Genomic DNA, 19,316 nt, shown 5'->3' with positions numbered 1-19,316 from the left:
ACGCAAAATCCGGTTTTACTGGGTGACCTTCATTTGTCTCCACGCTCGTGTGAATTATTCTGATAGTTTGGTAGCGGGTGGCGTGACGTTGATAAGGTCACTGCCAGGTCAAAGTCTAAGGTGTAGCTTACCGGTTTAATCACTGGATTGGATTCTGACAGGCGGCTACAGCTACTGCACCTTAAAAGATATAGGTAAGGTACTACATAATAATTCTAAAATACATATTTCTAATTATAATTTCTTCATTATATTGTTCATGTCAGAAAAAGACTAAGTTTTGAGGTGATGGAGAGTTATCGAAATGATTTTTCAGGATATCGATTATCTGTTTCTTTGACTTGCTGTGTCAATTCAATATTCAATAGAATTTGGAATTAGTTTCAGTTCCAGTCCGGTCGGCTATTGATTGGTTTATTGATTGACAGAATGTCCAACGTTTTTTTATTGATTTGAGAGATCAAAGCAGTAGTTCATTATGCTGCCGGCGTATGTCAGTTTCGATTTCATATTATTAATTCTGTATTTTATATTTCAGAATCTTGACAAATCTCATGAAAAATGGCATCTAACGAAACTCCAAATCTCATCGATAAAGAAGACGACTCTTGCGAGGTGCCCGATATGGATTTAGATTTTCACATCCAGTTCCCAACTCCAGGATATGCCGGAAGTAATAGCACTGAAGAGGAGAATGGGAATACGACAGACAAGAAGGCCATTGAAAAGATTTGGCCCGTTTCTGGATACGATGATAAGGATGCAGCTAAAGATACAAAGGAAGACAAAGAAATCGTCGTCATCTTGTTAGGCTGGGCCGGTTCGAAGCATAAGAATCTTAGCAAATACTCGGACATTTACTTGAAACGAGGGTTTGCAAAAATTGATGCAAAGCTATTTTGAATTTTGGCGTAATTAATTTTGTGATTTATTTTTCCTGTGTGTGCAGATGTATAGTTCTCAGATACATTACGCCAGTAAAGGCTCTCTTTGTCCAAACGGGAAAATTACCAGTATTATCCAATCGACTAATCCATCTCATCAGCGATCTTCAGCTTGAGTCTCACCCAATATTTTTTCACGTATTCTCCAACGGTGGATCCTTCACGTACGCGAGCATTCTCCGAGAACTATACAAAATGCAGGACAAGTTATGTCTGGACATTCGAGGAACGATTTTCGACTCTGCACCAACCCCGAGAAATCTGGGAAAATGCTTCGGTGCAGTGTCAAACATCTTTGAAAATTTTGGAGTGTATGTAACCTAAAAGTGTTACTCATTTTTTACTGTCTTGATTTGGTAAAAGTTAATTAACAATGACTCGTTTGATTTTAGGGTACGTTTCCTGATAGCATCCATCGCCGTATTACTCATTGTCATCCAAGTTTTTTGGATGCATTTCAAATCAGCGATTCAACTCTGTCTTTGGGGAGAACAGTTGAGCTCTCTTGATCCAGTCAAGTATCACATTGAAGAGATTCCTTTGAGAAACTGGCTTGGACGCCTCGGAAAAATGCGGAACCATCACTACCTCTTCCTCTACTCGGACAATGATGATCTCATACCGTGGACGCTAGTGGAGGAATTCGCAGACATTGCCGCCACGCAAGGGAATTATGTCGTAAAGAGGAAATTCGCTGGGTCTGTGCATGTGCAACACTATAGGAAATATCCAAAGGTGAGACATTATCATTTATCAGAAAATTGTAAACTGGTTGAAGTAATAACCTACAGTGCAGAATTCATTTAGCCCGAGCCAGGGACAGAGTCCGCTTCTAAATTTTTAGTATTTTCAAATCATTCCTCTGTTTGAGTGCCAAGGGGCTCGCTCCTTTAAAATCTTGTACTTCCAAAGTCGAATTTGCTACGCGGAAGTCATTTTTAGCCCCCATAGCAAACTTATTTTTTTAAGACAATTTCTGAAAATCGGAATGGGTAACCCCTTAGGGTCCCTCTGGTTGGAAATTTTTCCAATTTCAAGTCCGAAACTTCAGCTTTCTCACACTAGCACTGACCACCACCTGTAAACCATTGGACCGATTTGCTCAGGTTCCTAACTTTGTGTGCAAAATTTGTGCCCAATCGGTTGAGCCGTTTTGACTATTGTGCGGCACAATAGTCAAAACAACAGTCATGTTACATAAGCCCTGACTCGGGATAAAAAAGAACACCCATGAAAATTGAATTGAATAATATTGAATTTTAGGAGTACGTCGAATCTGTCACAGACTTTATTCGCTACACGATGAAAACCACCAATAAGCCGACTATTCTATGGGATGGAATCTAATCAAATGTTCATCAGGAATGCGAATTACAACAGAATTACCATTATTTACGTAGAATTAATCACTGATACCTGTGCTATGTACACGTGATATACCAATATTCACCAAAAATCTCTAATCTCCATTTCATTTCAGAAAAATATTTTATTTATTTTGTTAGTTTACAATCAACCACAGAAAGCTATGCAGGGACGTCCAGAGTATTAACTGTTTATGTTGCTGTCAAAGAGTCAGGAATACTAAATTGGTGTTCATTCAATTGTTCAATGAATCAAAATAAATTTTTAGTTACTGAGACATAGGTACATAAAACTTTGTACTCAATCACACATTTTTGTTTAGATTTTAGAGATGTAGCATTGAACTCTTTTTGTATAAGGTTGGGTTGTTGCTCTCTTGCAATGGAACCGGTTTCGAGTGCAAGTCTATAAGTAGTTAACTGAGTATTTTATTACAAAACTGGAAGATCACTATCCCCAATATTAGATGTCTCATCGTCGTTGCCGAATTTTCAAGTGAGATTCCTCCATTGCAAGAATGCTAAATTGTTAAAATTAATATCAAATTGACCACAGATCGTAATAATATGTTCTACTACAAACACAAATACTAAACTACGAATGCACAGCACAACTATAATTGTAACTAAAACTAATCTCAAGCCCTCCTCGCTCCCCACTTTTCCTCCGTAGCGTCACACTCACTCGCACTTACCCCATTCTTTTTCAACTCAGAGCACACGACTGTTTTGAAACTATCCTGACTATTTTGCAAATTCTCCTCACTAAAGACTCCATTGTACGTGATCCAGGGGACGAAATACAGCTTCGGTCTCAAAGCGTGCGTTTCCACTCCATTTCTAGCCAACAATTCTGATCCCTCTGCGCCCTCCGCACACGTTCTGATTTCTTCCACAGGGTCGACAATATCCAACTTTGCGGCACACTCTGTCAGCGACTGAGGCGGATTTCTTGTCGACATGGAACAATGAACAAAATCGAGTTGGACCTGCGTCGAGTTGATGTACTTAAGGGCACACGCGTGCATTTTATTCCCGTTACATTCATTTTCGCCATGCTGGCAGGAAAATTCGTAGGAAGTGGAGGTCGGCGTCGTCTGTAAGATAAGATGTTATCTCATTATTGAACTTAAGAAATGGTACTTCTTCAACATACCGTCGCTTTTCCGTACGGAATAAGTTCCACGACAAACTTGTCACCCAACGAGGATCGTTTCACTGGATAAAGTTGCGTCCTAATAAATCTCTTACTGTCGGGGCAAAGACTTTCGTAATACACGGAGACTTTTAGCTTTTCTTCGTTTACCTCGGCCTAAAATTGAACAATTAAAATTTATTTCGTAATACACATAAATACCCACACTTTTTCAACTTACTTGTCCAACTACACACGCGCTTAGTAAGGCGACAGCCCCCAGAACGGTTTCAAGCTTCATTTTTCTCTCAGAATTTTAAACTAAAATATTTACGAAGCAATCCGATGTAAAATGTGGTGTAATTATTATGTGATTGTGGTTGTTTGGCAAGGTGCAAATTTATTTATGCTTGGTTGAGCATTCCACGAATGCGAGGAGACGCGACAAAAACTATTACTTTTCTTCTTTGTGGTAACACACCTGCGATAGGCGAGCTGCGTCCCAGCGAAGTTAAATTCTTATTTTAGTGAGTGGATGGATTGAATTGACGAATCATCGAATTTTCATTCGCATCTCCATCTCGACTTGATCCGCACACTCCATTTTGCAGCAGAGAGGATAACAATGAAATAAGATTGACGATTGTTTGTAGTCATCATCATCATCATCACGGCAAACAATGTAATGGTACCATGGTGTGGAATGACTACATAAAAGTGAATGCATGATGGGGGTTCAAATGTGCATGTAATCTCCTATCTTGAGTTGCACAAATAAATGTGAACGGACAGGATTGCGTATGGTTAAAAAAAAGTAAAAAATCTCACTGCATTATTTCCACACTTCATTTCATGGAGTCGCAATTTATGTATCTGTATTTGCAAAAAAATGCATGTTCTATTGATCCAACAAAAATAATGTATGGCAATTCTATGTATGTATAATCCTATCAAGTGAGGTGTTTATTTGGTCTGATTGCTGTAGTTTCTCAACTTTGTCGCATTTACACGCAATGAAATATGTGCATATGTACCGTGACAAAATCGCTATTTAGTCAACCCTTTAGTTAAACTAAATCCGGTATCCGTTCTGTTAGCCTAAATATACATATTTACAGGAAATGAGAATTAGAATGAAAGCCTAATTATTATTGGAGAGATGCTTTGCAAAATGTTTGTGTTACATGCAAAGTTAGGTAACAATGGGATACATACACATTGCCAGTATCAATTATGGTGATTTGGTTTTCTACTTCATAATACATAGGTATGCAATTCTTATATACCCGCAGAGCCTTATTTATAAACATAGTCGAGAACATCTTTTGGCTACTTATGATTTAAAAATGCTTCCATTAAAAAGGATTACAATATGTTCGAAATAAACAGATTCTCGTTCTCATCACATTACGTGAATAGAATTAAATTATAATTTTTCCAGCAATTTTTCCGCCTGTCCAATGAAGCGTCATCATTTTTAACTATACCTACCTAAAGTTATTTCAACTAGCTTACCTCATTACCAATAATGAGATAAGCTTGTGCTCCTGTGTGTATAAAATTACAAGAATTCTACCCCTTAAATGAAAATCTCAAGCTCTATCATTTATAATGATTTAATCATGCTTTTTGCAGCATATTGGGTATGTTTGTTTCATAAAAGGAACATAGATACATATGCAACTTACGAAAAAACACTTGCAATTTTCTGCAAAAATAGAAGATGCCGTGGGAAATTTTTCGTCACGTAGTTTAACTACGGTTAGCATGCTAAATAATTAAAATATAAAACATTTTGCACTCAATTGTGCCAATGGAGTGAAGGTTGCTTCGAGTTGATGCCTTTGAGATTATTATGGCCGATGAATCATAATGACAATTACATAAATAAATGGTAACAAATAAATAATACTTTCGTTTAATTTATCTCTACAAAATTTCTACAAAAGTTTTCATACAAAAATATATTTAACTAATTAAAGAAAATGTCCTCCGATGAAATTACCTCACAAATAAATTAATCGGTAATTTTTTTGTCATAATTACAAATGTTCTGGAAGATATGGAGAAGAATCATCTCCAAAATTATTTGCTCTTTCTTGTCTCGGGTATTTCACATTCTGCTGAGATTGTGTCGATGGTAGAGCGATGATTGGAGGGTCATTGACGACATTGTCATTATTGTTCTGATTAAAATTGTTTTGATTGTTGTCAAAATTTTGGTTATTGTTGTTGTTTTGATTAAAGAAACTTTGTATGTTGTTATTGTTGTTTGGAAATCCGGGAACTTGTCTCTTATTGTTATTTAGTGGAAGATAAGTGGACGCTTGGGACTCAAAATTAGGACTGGAAAGCGCTGACGGTGGTGATTGTTGACCTGATGGTTGTTGTCCTCCTTGTTGCGGTTGAATCGGCGTAATTTGGTTGAAACTGTTGATCGCTGAGGCTGCTGGGGGTCCGTATGCCGCGGATGGCCTACCCGTACCAGTATTTCCACTTCCGGGAGGACCATAACCGGAAGACGGCGTCGATCCACCACCACCACTGCCACCCCCACCAGAATATCCACCCTGATTATTATTATTACCTCGAAGTCCCAACCCCAAACCCCCCAATCCCAATCCCCCCAATCCAGCTCCTCCCGTGGGAAACAATGTTCTAAAGCTGGTAAGTAATCTCTGAATAAACCTCAAAGGATTGAGGAGCATGCTCAATCTCCTCAAAAATGGGATGATTTGGTTAAACAGATTCAGAAAATTTGTTAACAGAGGAAAGTTATTTCTGAAATTTTGAGTTTGAGCCGGTCCAGAATAACCTCCACTCGTACCCCCACCGCCATAGCCCCCTTGATTATTTCCCCCACCGGTAGTCGTGGCCGGGACACCGTACGCTTGTTGTTGATTATTCTGTCGCATCTGCCCAAATAACGATCCCAGTGAATTAATCGCGCCGAAAATTCCTCCCCCTTGCGTTTGCGGGGAGGTGGTAAGGTCCGACACGGAGTCAATCGTTCCGAACGGATTTGCCTCCAAGTTGAACAATTGTCTGGGTTGGGCCCTATGTTCAACCAGATCGGAAGAAGAAGACGACTTTTCTCCTAACGCCAACTCGTCAACTAGGGTGTTGATATCGACTCTATTTTCCTTCAACAGTTTTTCCGTCTCTTTCAGGGTGGCCATCATCTTGATAAAGTCCGGATTTTTAGCTTCCACGCAGCCAAACATGCCTTGATAAGATAACGAAGGGTTTCTACATTGGCACGTCCCCTTGATGCAGACCAACCCTTTCGCTGCGTCACAATTTTTGCACTGATTTTCAAAATTTGGTTTACATAGGACTTCTCCACCTTTTGGAATCCAGTGTCCAGGTTCACACTGACAAATTCCGGAGATGCAGACGGAATTCTTGGAGCATTTTAGACCCTGGTGGTTCCCTCGTTCGAAGAAGCACTTGCCCCCTGGTCGGATGACGCACTGCGTGAGGGCGTGGTCGTAGACTTGTGATCTCGAGTCGCACTGGCAGTAACCGGCGTAGCAGGAGAGAAACTGGGAGGCGTTGCAGTGTCCGTTGTGGGTGCAGCGAGCATTGTAAAATTGTCCCGTGGTCAAAGACACGGTCAGAAAGGAGAGAAATAGTATGGCCAGGAAATTCGGAGGCATTCTTACCTAAAAAATGCAAATTAAGTGAAATTAATCCTTAGTTAATACTTATCTTACGTGACTTGATTTGACTTATGTACCTGCATAATTTTATTTTTAAATATGTTTTTATGATCCTACTTCCGTGACACTATTTGGTCTTACAACTTATCGAGCCCAACCGTCTGACCAAACTGAACGCTACATTTCATCCCGACCTAAACAAAAGCATTGTTGCGTATCATAAACTAATCGCAATGTTCCCGAAACTGACCTTCGCTCAGAATTATGTGTACTTATTTACACATGTATTATGTTGTTAAATTATATTATGCATGTGTGTGACTTATACTTGGATTAAGTCAACTTGACACATTGATTGAGGGAACCCTTCAACTAAAATTCACACATTCCCTTTCCGCAATTTGTACAACTTTATTAGAACTTGAAGATGCTGTCATGTACAATCGCACTATATTCGTACATATTATTTTATAAGCGATGCAAATCGTCTCATAACATGCGATGTGATGATGATTCATTATTATGCAGACAGAATTATGCATTTGCATGTAAAAGTTTATAAGGCAAATAAAAAGAGTAAAAAAAGACAAGAAATCCTACGATTTGGAAGATTTCACTCTCAGATTAGTCTTCAGGTCTAGGTCGTTGCAGTCGACGATAATAACAAAGATGGATGCGGTGATATTTATGCATAAAGGAACAAATTCTACAAAGCGATACACTGTACCCTTCATGCTACTGAACAGACTTGGCTAAATTCGCTCAATGATTTATAAAGTTGATAAGATTTGTAGTTTTACTTTGTATCAATTTGCTTATTTGATATCAGAATGCCATGAAATACATATGCATTTACGCGATAGGAAATACGCTCTTTTTTACTTTGTATGTTCTGCATACTAATTTTAGATGAGATTTTAATTGGTGAGACAATTTTTAAAGTTGGCTTGTACCGTTTAAGCGATTAGTGTAAATTACAGGTTTTCTCAAGGGACACACTTGTAAATTAAATACCAATTACAGTCCAATTTTTACACGGGTTTATCTCAAATCTGCAAATAGAAGAGAGATTCTTTTCGAGGTGCAATTGCGGAAATATCAGGGACGACATTTTAAATATAATTTTCTTACTGATTTTATGCCTTATTCATTCTTAGTAGGTGAGCATTGACCCAATTTACTGATGAATGAGTGAGATGAGATAAGTGCAAAAAATACGATATATGTATGGACCTTGATTAAACTTAATCGTTTTGTGCATGAAGGAAATGCATTTTTCATAATAAAGCTCTTTTTATTTTGTACGAACGAAATTATAAGATTGATTGCTTATTTGTCAAAAAGTAACTAAACTTAATCTATATATTATCTAAGTATATTTATTGTTGTATATAGATTTTTTAGCCCAGTGGCCAAGGAAGGAATCGGAACGCTCTCTGTTCAAAATCCACATTTGGCAAAAGTCGCTGTCGCAACTGGGCGAGGGCAGAATTTGGTCCGAACAAAGAGTTGAAAATTCTTCCCGGAACTTGAAGAAGTCGGAACGGCAGGGACAACAAATTTGCGCGAACCCTGTCCTGATTTACGTTCACTCCCCCCTGGTCCACGCCCCCTCCTGGAATTTGTGGAAGTATCGGAGTACTCAAACTGTTAAAAAGTCCTCCTAAAAATGGTCTGGCTGGTTGTTGTTGCTGCTGCTGCTGATTCCTTTGGAAAGGTCTTAAAATTGCCGTAGTGAGGACATTATTAAAACTCTGAACGAATGGAAGAAATTGGGCAAACATTCTGATAAAGTTTGGAATTATTGAGGTCAACCCGTCACCATTAAGGTTGGGATTTCCCGTGGAGGGAAATTGGAAAGGATTTGGCAGAATTGGGGAAGCTGGTGGTGGCGATTCTGGTGATGGTGGCACAATTGTGGCGTCATTCGGAGTTTCATTCCTTGTAAATAACCCGTCCAACAGGTTTGGAATCGTAACCACTGGTACCGTTGTTTGCGGAGCTTCCAACTGTGCCCTGGTGTCCGGTTGGGCGCTGGTCGAACTTGGTGGCGATGTTGGAGCTGGGACAATGGCAGGAATCGGGCTCTGTTCCGCGAAAAGATGTTGTTCCAATTGTTGCAGACGTTCGTACACGACGGGGTTGATGTCGCTTGGGAGGACGAGGCTGTCGAGGTCATTGTTCGAGTCTTGCAGACCTGACGTGGAGGTTGCTTGGATCATGTAAACGTTGAAGAGAGTGGTGAAACGCATCAGTTCGAATTCCGTCCTGTTTATAAGTGTCATAACGTCTTGGTACATAATTCGCATCGAAGAATTCATGCAGGATCCAAGTTCGAAAAGATATTCTTCTTTTTGGCCGGGAAGTTGGGAACATTGACAGATCGAGTTGATGCAGTGCAGCCCCATGGCGGTGTTGCAGTCGGCTTCTTTTGAACATTTACCTTCATAGTCCATCTTACATTCGAGGGAAGACAGCTCCGTGAATCCTGCAGGAAATATAGAAAATTTGTTGGTTTACAATCTTTTTTGAGGAAATTGAGACGATTTGGTACTTACCTGGTTTGCAGGTGCATGTGGAATGAACACAATCAGAGTTTGAGACACATTGCTCGCTTGAGGTGCATGGAGATCCGATCGGAGAAAGAAATATTTGTGCAGAAATGTGACATATTTGGAAAATGCAAAGGACAACCAAAATTGACACCTGAAATTGAAGAATGTTTGAATAATTTTGGGCTAAAATTTTCCTAAAACTGATGAACTTATTATTTACCTGCATTTTCAGAGCCATGTTACACAAACAATATTGAATTATATATTTCCACGCACTCTTATTTCACGTGTTTCTTATTTTACATGCTTCTTGGTTCCTGATCAAATCCTCAATAAGAGACTCAGTTAAGATATTTTGCTAATTAAAGGGGCAGTGCAATCATATTATTTGTAACAACGGCCTCTGATTTATCTTAAGTGTTAGGTATGTATAAATGATAATTGTATTGCAGATGTGCCAATATACTTTGTTAACGTAATAACGATATTGTACAACGGTTCAAAATTTAGTGAGTGGTCTGATGCCAGAAATAGGAAATAATTTAATTGTGAAAGACAATTAATAAGTCAAGGATTTGATATCAATCAAGTATCGTCTTAAAATTATTTATGAACTGCTTCTCCAAAAAAATCATAATTATCAACTTCCTTCCGATTCCTTAATTTTGTTAGGTAATTAATTATCATGATGTTGATTTGATCAAATGTCAAAATTTTATAATGTCTCAACAATGGCATTAGCAGTAACTAGTACTACTTTGTAGGTATTATAATAGGATTAGTTAACACTTCTGATTCTCCTGTAATTAGTAACAATGGCGAAGTCAGATTTCAACAGAGATTATATGATACGAAATTGAATTTTATTGTTATTTAAGCCTTAGTTTGTTTGCATTTGTGGTTTTGGTTGGTTACACATCATTCATCGCATCTCCATCATGCATCTTTTGCAAAGCAATATTTTGTATGTTGTTACATCATAGACGTTAAATATCGGCATCTTATCAAACAATGAAAATAATAAATCGTTCAATTTGGTCACAATTTGTAACCCCAACATAATATGAATATGTGTATCATTCCAATCACGATATTTGGGAGTAAATTGTTTGGTCGAAACTGTCACCTTCGATCGAGCAACACATAACCGCACCCAATTTACCTTTATTTACCAAGAATTGTCCAGCCAGACGACTAAATCGGTGTAAGTGACCATTTTCTTGGCATGTCATCCCCTCATTAGTTTAGTAGCCACACATGTTTAATTCTCATCCTTTAAATCTAAATGTCTATCTACTTTCACCCTCTATTTATTCGATTCCTGAGATTTGTCTCAACTTTTTGCTTTCTCCAAGAAGGTCCTCGGCCCACTTTTATGGGAAACCAGTGCAGACTAGTACTTATCCAGGTCATCATATTATCGACATTTTATTGACTTATCCCCAATTTAAATAATAGCCGTGTACTTTTTTCCACAACTACAATGAATAAAATCTCATTTTCCCGTCTCAATTATCCTCACGTAGGATGAGTCTGGTTTAACGTACCTATTTACTTTATAGCAATTTATTTCACAGACAGGATAATAGTCAGTCCATTACTTGTCGGAAAAACGAGCCCATTAAGGGAAAGATAAATAAATAAAAGGTTTTGTAAATAGATTCGGTTGTTGGATTGGATTGAACCGGAGAAAGAGTTTTTCAGTTTACACACAGCTGCGATACTGTCAAAGTCTTTGTGGTTTTTGTTCATCCAAAAGTATCCAAATTTTTTACTCAAAAATATAAAGAACATTGGCATTTGTGCATAATTTTGCTAAAATCGAGCCCAATAACGGAAAGGAGTGTGGCAGGTCGGGTTGGGTGTGGCAGGTCGGGTTGGGTGTGGCTATAAATTCGGTACAATAAGATTCAAAGTATTTTCTGAAAGTTTAATCTTTAAACTTGCCTAGCTGGAATTTCTAATTCTTAGTTAAATATGCAAATTTTAATTTAATGTAATTTATTATTATTTCCTTTCACTGAACCAAAGGACTTAGGAAAATTTCCTAAGGAAATCTCAATTTGCTTCAAAACATGGCGGACGTAGGAGTGACCGATTTGGAAAAGAACGAGCCCAAGAATATCCAAGAGTTGACTCAATATGTATGTCCTTCGATAAGCATAAGTTGAGTTTGAAAATTTATTTCATGACCATGTTATCTTTTTAAAATTTGCATAGGTACAGAGTCTCCTTCAAAACATGCAGGATAAAGTATATATTTAAAGATATAAATTATATGTATATAACTATAAATTTTAATTAGTATAACGCGCATTATATAGTTTCAGCAAATCTCGGACCAAATATTGAACCGAATTGACGACATGGGTGGGCGAGTGGATGAGCTCGAGGTGGTAATCAATTAATTAACGTAACAAGTCAATTGTTTGCCTTTGATATGAAACACTAATATTGATTATTTTTCTCATGCAGAAAAATATAGCTGATCTGATGACCCAAGCGGGGGCCGCTCCTACGCCAGGATTTGACCAGCCACCTGGACCAGGAGGACCGAATTAGTATTCAAATCAAACTGACTGTAATCAGTAATGTAGAGTGAAAAATGATCAATTTCGTATGGTTACTCCCTATTTAGCTAAGTAATATTCACAAGATTTTGTACAATTTGCACTAACAAAATTTAATATCGATGCCACGCTTACGTGAAACTTTTTTCATTTGTATAATCTTGTTAAATGTGGTTTGTTGGAGTTTGCATAAAAATTAGTAATAAAGAGGCTAATAAATCTTTGAAAATATTCATAATTACTTTGCTCCATTTTATTTAATCTCTTTAAAGTGTTGCTTTATTCATTATATCGTAGCAAACACTTTCATAATACTTATGTGCGTACAATAAAATTGCTAAAGCAAATAATAGTTAAAAAGCTCAGAGAGCATATTTCAGCAAGGGTGTGGTAACATGTGGTTTCGTTGACTAAAAATCATGAACAATTATCCTACCTAAGTAAACTATATAAGACGTAGTGAGTGATCACAATAGATTATTATGTAAAATGCAAGCTGCTCGTGTCGAGATAAAATCAAAATTCCATATAAAAGCTTTTTTGAATATCATATCACATCAACATCTTAGATATTTTTGAGTAAGGACGAAGGTATTTCAAAGTCCCCATTGTGTAAGGCGGTATCATCATCGTCCGTGCTGTAGGATAGGATAAACTTAATTTTTTTGGATGGGGAAGGAAAGTCTCGAGGAATGACGATAAGCACGACTTGGGTGAGAACGGGTGGAGGAAGAAAACTTTTCTTCCAGGGAGGAAGCTCCATTGTGGTGGGTGGGAGGAGTTTTACCTGGAGGAAAATGTATGAAATTATAAATTTCACACTTAAACCAAATAGATATAATTTAGGCAGAACACACCTGCAAACCTTTTGGAGGCATGAGTTGGAAAACGTAGTTGTAAATTCCTGACGATGGATTTCTGTTGGTGAAAGCCACCACGGCCACTTTGACACATGGGGGATAATCCGGCACGCTGGCAAAAGTCAACGTTAAGGTGACATTTACACAAGACGAATCCAAACTGAGGTCGATTGGTTTGATGCAGTCTTTCAACTCTACTTTGTCCAAATCCAAGTCTTTTATAGAGGTCAGTAATTGTCGCACGGCCAAAATGTCTTCATCTGCTTTGGGAGGATTTGAATTAGGAGGAGGCGTTGGTGATGCTATTACTTTTGGTTTTGAGTGACTTTCGCCAAAGTCGAACAGTAAATTTTTATCGGGTACTGGGTTTTCTGAATTATTTTCTTTGTCATGTAATTTGTCAAACATTCCGAAATCCAACAATGCCAAGAGATCGTGATCATCTCCATTATTCGTTGGATTGTTCTTCTGGTCAAGATTTGCATTCATCTCCAGGGAAGACTTCTGCATTTGAGAAAGTGTAGGCTTTTCCAATGAGAGCTTATTTTTGAGTTCAGAGTTTGTCAAGGTCGAGGTCGAATTAGAACCACAAGGACCCAACAAACTTTGTTCCATCAATTTCCTACTCATTTTTTCAATTTCATCTAGAGGATTCGGAGCAGGTTTTTCTGAAGTCTGTGGACTTAAATCAATGTCAAAATTTAATAAATTGTCTACATATCCGGTAGCACCAGGTGACTTATTCTCGTCCATTGTTGGTCCTAAATCTAATTTAAGGAGTAGCTCGTCCACAAGTGACATTGCAGACATTGGCAATTCTATTTTTCTTTCAGTATCTTCCACTACAACCTCATCTTCAGGATCCGGATCTGAAGCACAATTTTTCTTCTCTTCATATACATTTAAAACTTGTTCCAAATTTTCACTTGCTTGCAGCAAAGATGTCGTTTCGTTATTCGTCTCTGTTGCAATTCCACCCAATTTCTGCCTCAAGCTCTTGCAATTTTCTGCCAACTCGTCCACAATTTCTTTATCAATTTTATGCTGACTTAGCATTTCCATAAGGAGACTAGTTGAAGTTTCGATTCTATCAATTAGTGAGTGTAGCTCTGCACGCCTCTCGTTCCGCTTGGTTTCCTCTTCAACAAGGTTTTTTATGAGACGATTAGCGGCTTGGAGATCGGAAGGGTCTTTCGATTGGAGTAATTTCTGTAAAACTGCAGCGTTTTCTTTCCTGTCGAAAATGTTCTTTTGCAGTTCGGCTTCTTCTTCGGCCTCGGAGGATGGAAATTTTGGATTTTTCTGGTTAAATTTAATACATTATGTTAAAATTAGCCTACAATCGCCAGAAATTAAATGTATTCTTTGGTACCTTGATAACACCACCATCCACAAGAGATTGGTACACTGCCAAGATTTTGGAATGCTCACTCGGAAACCATTGTTTTCTCTTTGTCCCAGCAGCAACATCCAGAAATTTTATTCCCCTCTCCTTCACTGCTGGTAGCGTCTTGTTGCCACTGTAATGAAGATGCGTGGAACCAGCGCATATTAATAGTGAATAATAGTGATGATAATATGAAATATCAGTGAATGAAGTTGACATCTAACCTATATTTTGGACTCAGGATTCGAATAATTTCATTTAGGAAACGGTATCTTCCTATTTCTGTCCTAAATTCGATCGAACCCTCCGTCTCTGAGGAGAGACACTGTTCAAGGACCTATACAAATCCAATATATATATTAATTCCTTACATATATTAGTTTTACCGTAATTTATTCTTGAATTAATTACATCAAACGCTTGAATCGCCTGAGCTTCGGAGGAAGACTGAATTTTTGAAGCCAACATTTTCGAAGTGACCAATGTTCCAGAGGGTGTTCGCCGCATTTCTCGTAAAAAAGTGGTGACGTCCACCTGTGAAATGGGCGACTTGTTCATCAACGCTTCTACAATTTTAAATATAATTTTAAATAACAAAATCTTTCAAATGTTTTGATTTTGATTTATTAATATTAATATTTATTACCAAAATGACACAGTATGGTCGCCTCCGCCGGTAATTCTGCCATTTTAACGCTAATTGAGATAAGCACTAGTTATTATTGTGTGTCTAGGATAAGGTCCAACCAACCGTGGGTAATCAATAATTATGAAATAATTATCTCTAAAAATTGTTAACTAGAATTATTACATTTTTCCTCCACCCGGTTCCACTCTGCCCAACGGCAAGTTGAAAAAAGAGCTTAATTCAAACTCCCATTCATTTCTAACATGTCATGTTATTTTATTTGCAAGTCGACTCGCGAGTCTAACAAAAACTAAACAACTTTCTAAAACCGAAAATTTTATAAAATTTCTTAACTTTTCACGTCGGTCTTAAAAATAATTGAAGTAATTTTGGCACAGCTAAAGAAGCGGGTTTGGAACAGGACAGAACCACACTGCGGCTAGTGCTGAATTAAAGAAAGAGGAAGAAATATTGGAGGAATTATTTAATTGGTAATCCAATTTAACGAATTTAAGGTAACTTTACTTTTAAATGCAGATTAATCGTGGATACTTAAATAGTATTTAAATACTTTTAATCGTGGATACTTGTTGTTCGTAGAGATTGTAGTAATTTAAAATTTTGTTTCTCCCTTAGTTTTCGTTTCCTAATTTTGGACGTCTTTTTTACAAGATAAGAATTTCTTGAACGGGATGGTTGGAAAATCGGTGTGTTGATAAAATGATAAATATTATAAATGTTGCGGGTAGTTGTTAATTGCAATACGTTTTGATGAATAGATAACACTCCGTGTTCAAGCACGCGAGGGGACTAAACGACTTCAAATAACTTCATCGTCTGATACAAAGACTCTTTATGAAAAGGTACGAAAGGAAAGCCGCTTTGTGCTATTATCTGCTCGTTAGTTATTTATTGATGTTCCCCAGACCCGTAATGAAACTTTAACTTTGTTGTTTCCGTTGTTGTTTTGTTAGATTCGAGAAACGTATGGGTACTCATGCTGCGCATTCACGTTACATAAAGACAAGTCGAAATCTCAGCTAGTTTCGTCCTCAAAATCCAAGACAATCGGTCAGGTTGGACTGAATCATGGGGATTTGCTGTTCCTTACTCCCGAAGATGGGATGACCCTCCTCCCTACCAACACCACAGAACCCGAAGCTATGGACGATTCATCACATCAGAGCACAGAGCAAACTAATAACCATTCAAACAACGAGTCTGCCCTTCCTGACCTTCCCTTAGTGACTCAGAAGAAAACCTCACAAGTGAACATTCGCGAGGATGATGTTGACATCGAACTAAACACGAAAGACGGAATGATTCCGAGGAAAAAGGACCCACGTTCTTGTCATCATGGTGAAAATGCAGGCTGCGTGTACTGCTGTCCACTACCACCGTATGACGAAGCATATTTAAAGGAACATAAAATCAAGCATTTATCTTTCCATTCGTACATGAGGAAGCTAACGAGTGGGGTTGATAAGTGAGTCACTATATTTATAAGCCACGTTTTACTTGATTAATTAACTCTGACTTTAAATCCATGTATTTATTTACAGGGGCAAATTTGTGGCTTTAGAAGATTTGAGTGTCAGAATAAAAGAAGGATGTACGACTCATCCGCCCTGGGTAAGGCATAACATTGAGTAGGTGTCATATTGCAGAATTGTAATAACAAAATATTTTCAGCCAAAAGGAATTTGCTCCAAGTGTCAGCCCTCTGCTGTGACATTAAACCACCAGGTATGGAAAATTAATGAGACAACAAGGACAATATGTGCAGTGAAAATTAATGGTTTGGTTGATAGGAATTATGTAACAAAAATGTTTTTAACATTTTTAATCCAGGTTTATCGACACGTTGATAGTGTAATGTTCGAAAATTCAAACATTGTCGAACGATTCTTGTCTTACTGGAGGTCTTCAGGGTATCAAAGGATGGGACTTTTGTATGGAAATTACGAAGAGCACGGAGACGTCCCACTTGGAATCAGGTAACTTTTTTATTTGTCGGTACCTACTAAATTGCATGAGAAATAAAATTCATCTTCTTACAGGGCTCGAGTTGCAGCCATTTATGAACCTCGCCAAGATAATGATCGTGACGGCTTCAACTTTTATCTCAACGATGAGAAGCTTGCGATAGTGAACGAAATCGCCCTGGGACTAGGCTTGCGATGCGTCGGATGGATTTTTACAGACTTGATTCCCGAAGATGTCAGTAAAGGAACTGTTAAACATATACGGGGTATGAAAATCTAAATCTCATTTAAGGTTATCTTCTAGCCAAAGTTTGTTGTATATAATTATTTTATTTTAAACATGAATTTAGGCATACACTCGTTTTTCCTGTCCGCTCAAGAATGTATTACGGCAGCATATTTCCAGAGTTTAAATCCCAATCCATCAAAGCACTCACCGACTGGATATTTTGGATCTAAATTCGCAACAGTTATTGTCACAGGTAAAGTATCCAACTTAATTAGATTACTAATAAAATTAATTAATAGTACGTGTTAAACAAATAAATAACCATTATCAATCTGCAGGCGACGACAAGAACCAAGTTCATATGGAAGGCTACCAAGTCTCCAACCAGTGCATGGCCCTTGTCCGCGACAGATGTCTCGTCCCAACAAAAGATGCTCCGGAACTTGGTTATGTCAAAGAATCTTCCAATGAACAATATGTGCCTGACGTTTTTTACAAGGTAAGCTTGGTTTTAATGGTAATTAATTACTAAAGGTATGGTATACCATAACATTTTCGTTTTTATACTAGCACAAGGACGAGTATGGAAACGACGTCACAAAAATTGCCAGACCACTCCCTGTCGAATACTTGCTCGTCGACGTGCCCGTCTCTACTCCGAAAACGCCACAGACAACTTTTACAGTTTTCGCCAACGAAGAAGCTAAGCCTTTCCCCGTCGAGAATCGTCCAATTGCCGGCCACCTGCAGGATTTCAATTCCTTGGCAGCTTATCTCAATCAATTTGATGAGAAGACATCATTTTTAAAGAAAGCCTGTGATTTACACTTTCTAGTTTTTATTGCCACGATGGAAATCGTTCACCTTAGGGAATACATTGGACCCCTGTTAGAAGGTAAGGTTAAATAAACCTTAAACCATCAAAGTAAATTATTTCGTGGCATGCCACAAATGTACCAATATATTTTCATTTCTAGCTATTCGAACCGGAGATGAAGGGAAAGCAAACGATTGGGCGAAATCAGAGCACTGGGCCACGGTAACAAACTTAAATATATTATTGCCTTACAAAAGAAATTGAGATTAATTAACTTATACATCAAATGTAATTGCAGGTGGAGCAGTTAATTGCTGCCTCTGGAAGTAGTGGTGTAATGACCGATGGGGCTGGAGGAAGTACCCACGCGCAAAATATTTCTTCAAATCAAGCCTCCTGGACATGTGCTCACTGTACTTATCACAACATGGGTAACAGCACGTCTTGTGAAGTATGTCAACTTCCTCGGTAATTCAGATCTACCGTCGATCAGGAATATGTCAACATCACAACTTTTACTCGAACAATAATTATTCTACACTAGAAAAAAAATCAAATCGAACTGATTGATACCTTTCAAATTCGCAGTGCTTATTTCAAATTTATTCCTGTATTGCAATATATATATTGTGTGCAAAAAGCGTCTTAAAAACTGTAAAAAGAATGTCCTCCTTACAATTGCATTCAGGCTGAATTCAATTACTCTACATACGAATTTAAGAAAAGTTTGAGTTTTTACAAGCGTTGTAGTTTAGTCATTTCTAAATTCTCAGAGCGATAAATAATAAAAATTGCACAATTGCAATGCGAGATCTTGATAAGTTTTAATATTATTTGTCATCCTAAGTAATGGTGAAGAAGGTTTGGCTTTTAAATAACCACGCCTCCCCCGTTCTTCGAGACAAATTTACAAATTTCAGATTAAAGATTGCATAAGTAGTCCGTTACTACATATCTTTCAAGTGAAATTCCTCTGAAATCCACAATTCACGCAAACTAACATCCTTCCTCGAATAAAGAAAAATAACCTAAAACATTTACTTTAATGATCCCCCATTAAACACAATTTGAACCTCGTTAAATTCATCCTTCTCCTCTCCAGAACACAAACTAAGTAAATATATGTACATTTAGACTTTTTTTTAGTTTTCATGAATGAAAACGTTGATAATCATTGACA

The 19,316-nt window shown here is 37.7% G+C and overlaps 7 protein-coding genes across 8 annotated transcripts; 3 read left to right on the top strand and 4 right to left on the bottom strand.

Moving 5' to 3' along the window:
• Positions 1-12: 12 nt before the first annotated feature.
• On the top strand, positions 13-2,586 carry LOC110852921 (transmembrane protein 53). Its single transcript, XM_022101094.2, has 5 exons — positions 13-194; positions 539-872; positions 950-1,255; positions 1,337-1,679; positions 2,208-2,586. Exons 2-5 carry the CDS (start codon positions 562-564, stop codon positions 2,289-2,291), a joined length of 1,044 nt encoding a protein of 347 aa, XP_021956786.1. The 5' UTR covers positions 13-194; positions 539-561; the 3' UTR covers positions 2,292-2,586.
• On the bottom strand, positions 2,414-3,999 carry LOC110852922 (GILT-like protein 1). Its single transcript, XM_022101095.2, has 4 exons — positions 3,685-3,999; positions 3,465-3,620; positions 3,004-3,405; positions 2,414-2,829 (listed from the first exon to the last, which is right to left on the bottom strand). The coding sequence occupies exons 1-4, from the start codon at positions 3,742-3,744 to the stop codon at positions 2,725-2,727; spliced, it is 723 nt and encodes a 240-aa protein (XP_021956787.1). The 5' UTR covers positions 3,745-3,999; the 3' UTR covers positions 2,414-2,724.
• Positions 4,000-5,331: 1,332 nt separating this feature from the next.
• On the bottom strand, positions 5,332-7,293 carry LOC118436367 (probable serine/threonine-protein kinase DDB_G0272282). Its single transcript, XM_035854268.1, has 2 exons — positions 7,183-7,293; positions 5,332-7,108 (listed from the first exon to the last, which is right to left on the bottom strand). The coding sequence occupies exons 1-2, from the start codon at positions 7,186-7,188 to the stop codon at positions 5,486-5,488; spliced, it is 1,629 nt and encodes a 542-aa protein (XP_035710161.1). The 5' UTR covers positions 7,189-7,293; the 3' UTR covers positions 5,332-5,485.
• Positions 7,294-8,376: 1,083 nt separating this feature from the next.
• LOC110853280 lies at positions 8,377-10,023 on the bottom strand. Its single transcript, XM_022101532.2, has 3 exons — positions 9,881-10,023; positions 9,664-9,811; positions 8,377-9,593 (listed from the first exon to the last, which is right to left on the bottom strand). The coding sequence occupies exons 1-3, from the start codon at positions 9,896-9,898 to the stop codon at positions 8,506-8,508; spliced, it is 1,254 nt and encodes a 417-aa protein (XP_021957224.1). The 5' UTR covers positions 9,899-10,023; the 3' UTR covers positions 8,377-8,505.
• A 1,177-nt stretch (positions 10,024-11,200) lies between these two features.
• On the top strand, positions 11,201-12,461 carry LOC110853700 (heat shock factor-binding protein 1). 2 transcript variants are annotated; one of them, XM_022102012.2, is made up of 5 exons: positions 11,201-11,558; positions 11,692-11,804; positions 11,887-11,913; positions 11,985-12,053; positions 12,136-12,461. In XM_022102012.2, exons 2-5 carry the CDS (start codon positions 11,736-11,738, stop codon positions 12,220-12,222), a joined length of 252 nt encoding a protein of 83 aa, XP_021957704.1. In that variant the 5' UTR covers positions 11,201-11,558; positions 11,692-11,735; the 3' UTR covers positions 12,223-12,461. The 2 variants fall into 2 exon arrangements, with proteins under 2 accessions (XP_021957704.1, XP_021957703.1); XM_022102011.2 differs by having other exon boundaries at positions 11,211-11,558; positions 11,881-11,913.
• On the bottom strand, positions 12,462-15,307 carry LOC110853698 (ADP-ribosylation factor-binding protein GGA1). The gene is made up of 6 exons (XM_022102009.2): positions 15,124-15,307; positions 14,889-15,043; positions 14,702-14,814; positions 14,463-14,610; positions 13,088-14,392; positions 12,462-13,017 (listed from the first exon to the last, which is right to left on the bottom strand). The coding sequence occupies exons 1-6, from the start codon at positions 15,164-15,166 to the stop codon at positions 12,796-12,798; spliced, it is 1,986 nt and encodes a 661-aa protein (XP_021957701.1). The 5' UTR covers positions 15,167-15,307; the 3' UTR covers positions 12,462-12,795.
• A 101-nt stretch (positions 15,308-15,408) lies between these two features.
• Positions 15,409-18,954, top strand: LOC110853699 (nuclear protein localization protein 4 homolog). The gene is made up of 13 exons (XM_022102010.2): positions 15,409-15,620; positions 15,742-15,812; positions 15,885-15,968; positions 16,080-16,591; positions 16,668-16,737; positions 16,798-16,851; positions 16,957-17,102; positions 17,166-17,356; positions 17,441-17,572; positions 17,658-17,818; positions 17,890-18,214; positions 18,297-18,358; positions 18,435-18,954. The coding sequence occupies exons 2-13, from the start codon at positions 15,798-15,800 to the stop codon at positions 18,606-18,608; spliced, it is 1,926 nt and encodes a 641-aa protein (XP_021957702.1). The 5' UTR covers positions 15,409-15,620; positions 15,742-15,797; the 3' UTR covers positions 18,609-18,954.
• Positions 18,955-19,316: the final 362 nt, after the last annotated feature.

This window comes from Folsomia candida, unplaced genomic scaffold (assembly GCF_002217175.1).
Source record: "Folsomia candida strain VU population unplaced genomic scaffold, ASM221717v1 Fcan01_Sc008, whole genome shotgun sequence".
Taxonomy (NCBI): Eukaryota; Metazoa; Arthropoda; class Collembola; order Entomobryomorpha; family Isotomidae; genus Folsomia; species Folsomia candida.
This window is presented reverse-complemented; position numbering and strand designations above follow the sequence as displayed.

What these genes read in the sequence shown, in the direction of transcription:
- LOC110853700 (XM_022102011.2), top strand. Translation starts at nt 11,736, where the DNA reads ATGGCGGACGTAGGAGTGACCGATTTGGAAAAGAACGAGCCCAAGAAT. An exon ending in TCCAAGAGTTGACTCAATAT is followed by an intron (nt 11,805 to 11,880) that starts GTATGTCCTTCG and finishes AAATTTGCATAG; the next exon opens with GTACAGAGTCTCCTTCAAAA. An exon ending in TTCAAAACATGCAGGATAAA is followed by an intron (nt 11,914 to 11,984) that starts GTATATATTTAA and finishes CGCATTATATAG; the next exon opens with TTTCAGCAAATCTCGGACCA.
- LOC110852921 (XM_022101094.2), top strand. Translation starts at nt 562, where the DNA reads ATGGCATCTAACGAAACTCCAAATCTCATCGATAAAGAAGACGACTCT. An exon ending in GACATTTACTTGAAACGAGG is followed by an intron (nt 873 to 949) that starts GTTTGCAAAAAT and finishes CTGTGTGTGCAG; the next exon opens with ATGTATAGTTCTCAGATACA. An exon ending in ATCTTTGAAAATTTTGGAGT is followed by an intron (nt 1,256 to 1,336) that starts GTATGTAACCTA and finishes GTTTGATTTTAG; the next exon opens with GGTACGTTTCCTGATAGCAT.
- LOC110853699 (XM_022102010.2), top strand. An exon ending in CATTGGACCCCTGTTAGAAG is followed by an intron (nt 18,215 to 18,296) that starts GTAAGGTTAAAT and finishes TTTCATTTCTAG; the next exon opens with CTATTCGAACCGGAGATGAA. An exon ending in AATCAGAGCACTGGGCCACG is followed by an intron (nt 18,359 to 18,434) that starts GTAACAAACTTA and finishes ATGTAATTGCAG; the next exon opens with GTGGAGCAGTTAATTGCTGC.
- LOC110853280 (XM_022101532.2), bottom strand. An exon ending in CACATGCACCTGCAAACCAG is followed by an intron (nt 9,594 to 9,663) that starts GTAAGTACCAAA and finishes TATTTCCTGCAG; the next exon opens with GATTCACGGAGCTGTCTTCC.
- LOC110852922 (XM_022101095.2), bottom strand. Translation starts at nt 3,744, where the DNA reads ATGAAGCTTGAAACCGTTCTGGGGGCTGTCGCCTTACTAAGCGCGTGT. An exon ending in GCGCGTGTGTAGTTGGACAA is followed by an intron (nt 3,621 to 3,684) that starts GTAAGTTGAAAA and finishes GTTCAATTTTAG; the next exon opens with GCCGAGGTAAACGAAGAAAA. An exon ending in TTCCGTACGGAAAAGCGACG is followed by an intron (nt 3,406 to 3,464) that starts GTATGTTGAAGA and finishes CTTATCTTACAG; the next exon opens with ACGACGCCGACCTCCACTTC.
- LOC110853698 (XM_022102009.2), bottom strand. Translation starts at nt 15,166, where the DNA reads ATGGCAGAATTACCGGCGGAGGCGACCATACTGTGTCATTTTG. An exon ending in GACCATACTGTGTCATTTTG is followed by an intron (nt 15,044 to 15,123) that starts GTAATAAATATT and finishes TTAAAATTGTAG; the next exon opens with AAGCGTTGATGAACAAGTCG. An exon ending in ATCCTGAGTCCAAAATATAG is followed by an intron (nt 14,611 to 14,701) that starts GTTAGATGTCAA and finishes TCTTCATTACAG; the next exon opens with TGGCAACAAGACGCTACCAG.